This window comes from Uranotaenia lowii, chromosome 1 (assembly GCF_029784155.1).
Source record: "Uranotaenia lowii strain MFRU-FL chromosome 1, ASM2978415v1, whole genome shotgun sequence".
NCBI classification, from domain to species: domain Eukaryota; kingdom Metazoa; phylum Arthropoda; class Insecta; order Diptera; family Culicidae; genus Uranotaenia; species Uranotaenia lowii.
The window spans coordinates 39,368,574-39,376,696 of record NC_073691.1 but is presented as its reverse complement, the minus strand read 5'-3'; the positions used below and the strand labels follow the sequence as shown (position 1 = coordinate 39,376,696).

The 8,123-nt window shown below is 36.8% G+C and overlaps 1 protein-coding gene across 1 annotated transcript; it reads right to left on the bottom strand.

The window, feature by feature from the left end:
• Positions 1 to 3,346: 3,346 nt before the first annotated feature.
• Positions 3,347 to 7,634, bottom strand: LOC129740092 (fez family zinc finger protein erm-like). Its single transcript, XM_055731697.1, has 2 exons — positions 7,500 to 7,634; positions 3,347 to 4,949 (listed from the first exon to the last, which is right to left on the bottom strand). The coding sequence occupies exon 2, from the start codon at positions 4,907 to 4,909 to the stop codon at positions 3,347 to 3,349; it is 1,563 nt and encodes a 520-aa protein (XP_055587672.1). The 5' UTR covers positions 4,910 to 4,949; positions 7,500 to 7,634.
• Between the last annotated feature and the right edge of the window lie 489 nt (positions 7,635 to 8,123).

Here is an 8,123-nt window from a genome sequence, read left to right as displayed (position 1 = left end):
TTTGGATCGATCTACTTTCCTCCAGAATATGCCAGTAAAGATTATTTCCAAAAGTTTCTACTGAGCATTACAGAATTATTCAAAAACTTCAAACCCGAATTCAAAATTCACCTGTATGGCGATTTTAATCAATCGAATCTGCAATTTTTACCCGATGAAGATAATGAGGCAATCCTCTTACCGATTTTTGGAGATAATGAAACATTACAATTCCTTTTCGACAATCTTGCTACCTTATGTCTTAATCAAATAAATCATGTGAAAAATGCCTGCAATCGCTATCTCGATTTACTGTTTTCAAACTTGACTGATGACTTTTGTATTTTGGAGGCTACTAATCCAATTTGGAAAAATGAGATCTTTCATACAGCTATCGAATTTTCAATTATATGTTCTGACAACAAAGGAATACCAGAATACGAATATGAGGAGACCCTTGACTTTTTCCATGCAAATTACACGATGATTAAAACTAAATTACAATCAGTTAATTGGCAATCATCATTTCAAAGCGAAAATCAAACTGTCAATCAGGTAGATATTTTTTATAAAATTCTTGGTAATATCTTGAGTAAATATGTCCCAATAAAAATAAAGCGACGAACGAATAATAACAGAAATCCGCCATGGTTTTCAAAAGAGCTAAAGCATCTTAGAAATAAAAAGCAGAAAGCGCATAAAAACTGGTAAAAGACACCATCGCTAGCTAATAGTTTAGAATATCAAGAAGCATGCAACCAACTAGCCATATGTATAAATACCTCCTTCGAAGAACATAATAGGAAAACAGAGGAAAACATTAAATCTAACCCAAGAAGCTTCTTCAAGTATGTAAGTTCCAAATTGAAAAGTAATAATTTTCCATCTCGTATGCACTTGGAGAGCGCTAACGGTAATAATTCCCATGAAATATGTAATTTATTTGCCAATTTCTTCCAAAGTGCTTACACCAGTTTTTCGGAAGCCGATCGCGACACTGCGTTTTTCGATTACTTTTCCGACTCAGCATCATTGACTGTGGTAGATTCAATCACCCTTGAGGAAATACACAAATCAATTTGCTCCCTGGATAGCTCCAAAGGGCCCGGGCCTGATGGAATTCCTCCATTACTTTTAAAAAATCTTGTAAATGAACTAAGTATGCCCTTGTTTCTTCTGTTCAACTCATCGTTGAAATCCGGTGTTTTTCCTCAAGTATGGAAAGAATCTTTTCTTGTACCTATTTTCAAGTCGGGGAAAATGTCTGATATTAAAAATTACCGGGGTATAAGCAAACGACATTATCTTCAGCGCACAACGTCCCCCGCCTACTGTGATCTTAGGGGAGGAAGGCTGAAATTCGCAATATCGTTTGTGTATCGTTTTTTTACTGTTCGGCAAAAAAAAGTCAAAAATTTTTCAAATCGGTGAAATATTTTTTTTAAATCAAATTAAATTTCTTTTTCAAGTTTCATTAGTATAAAATTCAGGAAAAATATTCAGTTAGGCTTCCGCTTTTCCAAATCCGAATTGCCGGGCCGTACGCTTAACCCTTGCCATCAGATTTTGTACAGCCACTTTCTTCGCCGCAGAAAGCCAGTTTGCCTTGAGCTGCTGCTCGTCCTTAGCAGTTTTTTTGGTCTTCTTTAGGTTCCTTGGGAACCACCTGCATGGCCTTTTTACCGTAATGGCAAGATGCCAAATCCGGCCAAAAAAGTACGGAACAACCGTGTTTCTTCAGGAAAGGTAGCAGACGTCTATTCAAACACTCTTTCACGTAAATTTCTTGGTTGACAGTTCCGGAAGCTATGAAAATGCTGCTTTTCAAGCCACAGATAGAGATGGCTTGCCAAACCAGATATTTCTTCACGAACTTTGACAGTTTCATGTGGTTGAAAATATCTGCTACTTTTCCCCTTCCTTTTGCCGTATAAAACTCCTGTCCAGGAAGCTGCTTGTAGTCGGCTTTGACTAAGGTTTCGTCGTCCATTACCACGCAGTCAAACTTCGTCAGCATCGTCGTGTACAGCCTGCGGGATCGCTCTTTGGCCGTCGTATTTTGTTTATCATCGCGATTTGGAGTCACTACCTTCTTGTAAATCGATAGTCCGGCTCGTTTTTTGACTCGATGCACGGCGGTAGACGATGCATCCAGCTTATTTGTGGCATCTCGGAGAGAGAGGTTAGGGTTTCGCTTGAAACTACCGGCAAATCTCTTTGTCGTCTCAGCGGCTTCCGGTTTTCGATTTCCCCCCGATCCAGACTTCCTGGCTGTCGACAAATGTTCCCCAAACACTTTAATTACATTTTAACGGTTGATTTGGCAACTTTCAGCGATTTTACCAGCTTTGCGTGCGAGTAGCTCGGATTTTCTCGATGCGCGAGCAAAATTTTGATACACTGCTCTTCTTCCTTGGACGGCATTTTGACAACTGAAGAGTGAATTTCAAAATCAAAAAGGGAGCAACATTACACACACACACACACACACACACACACACACACACACACACACACACACACACACACACACACACACACACACACACACACACACACACACACACACACACACACACACACACACACACACACACACACACACACACACACACACACACACACACACACACACACACACACACACACACACACACACACACACACACACACACACACACACACACACACACACACACACACACACACACACACACACACACACACACACACACACACACACACACACACACACACACACACACACACACACACACACACACACACACACACACACACACACACTTTCAATATGAAGGGTGTTCAGGTTTTTTAAATGCAAAATTGAAAGAAATACGTCAAGTTGATATCAACCAAATTTTGACCGTATCACCCTTTAGCTCAGGGATGTGCACAAAATGAAAAGCGAATGAAACCACACTAACTTTATTTAACGCACCATAATTAACCATTTACTCACATTAACAGCGGCCTTCAAGTCTTCTAGGCCAGGGGTTATGAGATCGAATCCCGGTCACGGCATACATAGTACACTTTCGGTGGGTTGGTGGTTATAGCATTTGGAAGATGCTAGTCATCATATCCTCGAAAGATGTACGCTTAGAGTTAAGAAAAAAGGAATCTCTTCTAGGAAACATCATGTTTCATTGAGATCCTGTATGTGTTTGTGTTCGTTTTTTTTTCCTAGAGTATAGAGTGACGAGTAGCTCATTTGATCAAATTTTGAGACTATTTCTTTTTTTAATCATAGTAGAAAAATTGAATAAGTTTGGAAAAACAGATCACATAAAACGTTTATATTCTCAATTTGACAAGATTATCAAAATATAATAAACTTTAAAACACACTACAAAACAACTTTCAAATCATCACTTACGGTCCTATCTTTTTCTATTCCCGACGAGTCCAATGACAAATCGGCTTCAACGACTCCTCCACCTTCTTCGTCTTTAGCAACTTCGTTTCCCATTGGCTGCAAACCAGTAACCTCATTCGACCGCTTCACGGTACGATTCTTGTGACCGACTTCGTGCTTCCGACAGTGATCCTGCCGACCGAAACACTTCCCACAAAATCGACAGCGGAATAGCTTTTCCCCTCGCTCGTGTATGCTCACATAATGGCGCCTCAGGTCGCACATGTGGTTGAAGTCTTTCTCGCATAAGCCGCATTTGAAGTCTTTACCCTGTTTGTGTCGGGCTGAGTGGTTTGTCAACTTTTCTAGGGTTTCGAATTTTTTGCCACACTCCTCGCACCGATGAAGGCGTGCCGTCTCCGGATGGACGTATCTGTTGTGCTGAACCAGTCCGCCCTTGGAGCGGAAGTTCTTCTTGCATGGGAGGCAGTAATGTTCGCTAGCCATTTCGTATCGGATCGGTTGCGGTTTTCTACCCCGAGTTGGTTTCGTTGGAGGTTCCCGTCTTACCGCTCGTAGGGTGCCAAGTTGAGCATCTTCGACGAACTCGTGCCCGGTTTCTTGGGGTTCCGGACTTCTAATGCGTTTTGACTTTGGTTTGGCGATTAGGAGTGGTGGTTGCACTTGGTGTAGAGTTGTTGGAGTGTTCGTGTCTTGTGCTTCGGTGTTCGGTAGTTGTTCTGAGAGGTTGTTGACGTTGAAGGTCGAATCTGGGAGAATAGTCATGGTAATTATTTGAACAGGTTGCATCGTCGATGGAATGTGGTAGTTGTTGCTAGGTTGTTCGACAAGCTGCTGATGGGATTCTCGTTGGTACTGGTCAATGTCAATGACACTTGAATGGTGATTAATCTCATTAGTGGCCATTGAATGAACACTTCCAAAATGGTTATCTTGATACACCTCTGTTTGAGGATAATTTAATGCGTTTGAAGCCACGTAATGCAAGTGACGAGTCCAAGACTGCAGAGCGCTGTTGTCAATAGAAATAGCATTTGGTGTAACGACCACTTGGGTGTTATCTAGTTCGGCGTGTTCTACAGCATTTCTTGTCGTTAGGTCAACCTTGACAGGATAGGAATTGTCCAGACTATTCGATGAAAGACTTTGAACCGAACCATTTGTGAAATGAGCAAAGCTAGGAAGAACCGTACCGAATTCGGTGGTCCCCACATTTTCTTGTAACGTATTAACGTATCCACTGTTCCAATGATTAGATTCGGAGTTCGGTAGGTGCTGGAAGTCCTTCACAGCAATATTTGGATCCAGCTGCTCGACATCGATCCAACTGGATGTGGCCGATACAGTAGGGGCATCGTACCCCGAATCCGCATAAACCGGTGACTGTGAGGCCGAATTGTCTGATTGGTGTTGGAGGAATTCTTCCAAGTCAAAATGAGGAGAGTCGATCGCAGAGCTATAGCCGGTTGATGTTGATGATGATGCGTCGCCCAACGAATCACAGGAATCCTCCAACATCTTGATGAGATCCATGTGGGAGAAAGTTTTCTACAGCGTGTTTACAAGGTACACTCTGAAAAAAAAGTAAGAGTGAGAGAATTGGAAAGCGAGTTTTTCTAAGAAATCAATTTCAAATTTTTGAATTTGGGAACGTCAAGGAGTAGAGATTGAATAGAATAAAATATTTTTCATTTGAAATTTTCAAAAAAACTTACGAAATAAAAAAATAAGAATTAAATTCAGACTAAGTTTTAGTTGATTTGGTATTACAGAAATCTTAAAGGTTTTCGGACCAAGCAATTCTGAGAATTTTTATTTTTTTAAAACCCTGATTAAAATGGGCATTTGATTTCAAGTATTCTTATTCAAAAAATCTACCAAAACTCTAAAAAAAACCGTTTTTGATGTTAAACAGCAACACTTTCTTAATTTTAATGATTTTTATTTCATTTTTTTGTTCTAATCAGTTTCTTAACAAGATATCTTTCTTAAGGTTATCGGAAGCTTGTAAGTCTTCTTAATCTTTTTAGCATTAGTCCACATTTTCCAAAAAATTGGTAGAAAATTAAATATTCAATCAACTGAGAGATTAACCATGGAAATGTCAGAAGTAACTTTGCAGTGAATCGCTTATTCGTGCATCCATTATTTTGTCAACATTTATTTATTGCCAGGGCCGGATTAAGCCATCGGGGGTCAGGCAATTTTTCACTGCGTGCTCCTAGATATGAATCATTTTTTTCATATGCTGTCCCAGAGAACACAACATTATAAACTTTCAGAGAAACTGCAAAGAGTTCTTTAAATAAATATTAAAACTTTTTTCATTTAATTATCCTTCACTTGGTATGAGCTTCATCGAAAGCAGAATAAATTCCTTACCTTAAATAAAAAAACAACAGAATTAAATTCAAATTTCATGGAGATACAGACAGTTCAACAGTGAAATTCTAAAACTAAAATCAAATTTTATTTAGGCCCACAATTCATGCTGCCAAATTAAAATCGTACTATAAAATTACAAATTAAATTCAAATACAAATTTGAGAAACAAAGTTACAATCAGAGAAAAGCAGGAATTGCAAATTTTTTATAACGAACACAAACACATACACACATGTAATGCTGTTAAAAACTTAAGCATTAAAAAGCTTTTGGCAAAAGATTTTCGTAACGTGACAAAAGTTACCTTCGAAAACAATACTTCAGAATGGAAATTAAATTTTCAAGACATAGAACTCGCAATTGAACTATGAGAGCGTTTTTTAATAATAATAATTTGAGGATGGTCAAGCTGAATTCAGGGTATTGCCATTGGTAGAGGATTAATTTAAAAAAAAGTGTGCATTAGAATCAAAAGTTTGAAATTTGGGTTTAATCAGTTGGAAAATTTCAGATAGAATTTCAAATCTTCAAATTGTAGTTAAATTTCAATATCGAAACTCAATTTTGTCAACTACAGTTTTTTTTCAAAATTAAAATTGAATAAATCAACGCATATTTCAAAAATCATCGAAAAACTAAGATTAATTTTGCATCATTCATACTCACTGTTATGCTTACAAAGCGAGCATTCCAGATTTCCTGGTTCTGTTATTTTTAATTAAAAAAAACTCGATTAAATTTACGATTTAAAAGGATTTTAAATGTTTTTCTTCGCTCTCTTCAATTTTTCAAATTTGTTGAGTATGCATTCAAGTTTCCCCGAATTTATTCGGACATCCCGGGTTTTCAAAATAAAATAGACGAATAAAGCAAACTAAGGTCTTAATTAGGCTCAATATGTCTGTGCTTGAATTATCTAAATTGTTTTTTTTGGAGTTTTAAAAGAGATTTGAACGCTTTTGGCGTGCTTCGATAAAAATGAAAATTTTTGGGGGTTTAAGTCACTTTCTTATAGATTTTTTTTCAATTTTTCATCGAATTCTGCTTAGACTTATCCGGATTATTTGTCTTGATATTGCCAAATATTGTAAAAATTTGTTCAGCCAAACAATTGCGGGAAAATTATGTAATGATTACCCTAGGGTGCCCCTTGACTTTTAGGAGAGTGAAACTATTCAAGATTTTATTTCAAGGGGGCTCCTTTGCCTGTTATATTGAACATTTTAATTCCAATTTTCATTATTTTTTCTAGTTTTCTTAAACTTGTAGCAGTATGAATAATGTTTAAATTTTTATTTTCCTCGGGGGGCCCTGAGTCAGGGGGCAATAGCTCCCCCTCCCCTTAAAACGGCCTTGTTTATTGTTTAATTTAGTATTTTTTCTCTAAACTTTGCTACAACATTTTGGAAACGTATTTTTAAGCGGTCAATGTAATAACATTTAACATTTCAGAGAAATATGATTTCACATGAATTAACACATGATACACATGAAAATGTGATTTTTACCTTTAGTTTCACTTATCAAACATCAGTAGTTCAAATATCAAGATGTTTTTTTGCTGTTTGTATTGCTGATAATTGTTTACTTTAATCCAAATATGCTCAAAATGGTTGCCTTTTTTTATTCGGATTCCGCTAGTCGTTGACGAGTTGACATGATTTGAGACAAACAAACATCTTGAAATCAACTGAATCTCATGGAGGTATTTTAGCTACAATTATAACAATTTTCTTACCGGTATTATCACAGTCTCTTCTAATATTTAAAAACTGCAGACAAACATAAATTGAAAAAAAAAATTATCCTACTTTATATAAGATACGTCACATACATTTAGTTTTAATTGATGTCAGTAAAATAAACACGTAGCAAAAGTAGAAAAACAAAGATATTTCAACTTGACAATCTCTAACCAGCCAACACATGAAACAAAACAAAACTTTTGACACGTCAACCAATAGAATGATTGGAAAACGATAATTCAGCTTTTTTATAGAGCGTTGGATTTGAACCAACTTCATTATAGTAGAGCATACATTCAGGCGTTCAAGGATTTCAAAGTAACCCAAAGTTTGTTTGTGGCAAAGATTTTATTTTCAAATGAATGAAACGCAATACAAAGTATGAATCTTTTTAAATTATTGTTAATTTTTTGGCAAAATGTTACTAGGAGAAGAGATTTTAGTTTAGAAAAATGTATTTTACTGTATTTTTTTTAAAACTTTTCATAGACAATCTTGAGACAATCTTTTGAATTTCTGTGTACAAAACTATTATTCCTTTTTTTTTTTAATTTAACCCGATTTTGACCATTGGAGGCATCATGGCTTGTTACTTTTTCGAGCGTATCCTAAATTGA

Coding starts and splice junctions, on each gene's coding strand:
- LOC129740092 (XM_055731697.1), bottom strand. CDS start 4,909: ATGGATCTCATCAAGATGTTGGAGGATTCCTGTGATTCGTTGGGCGAC.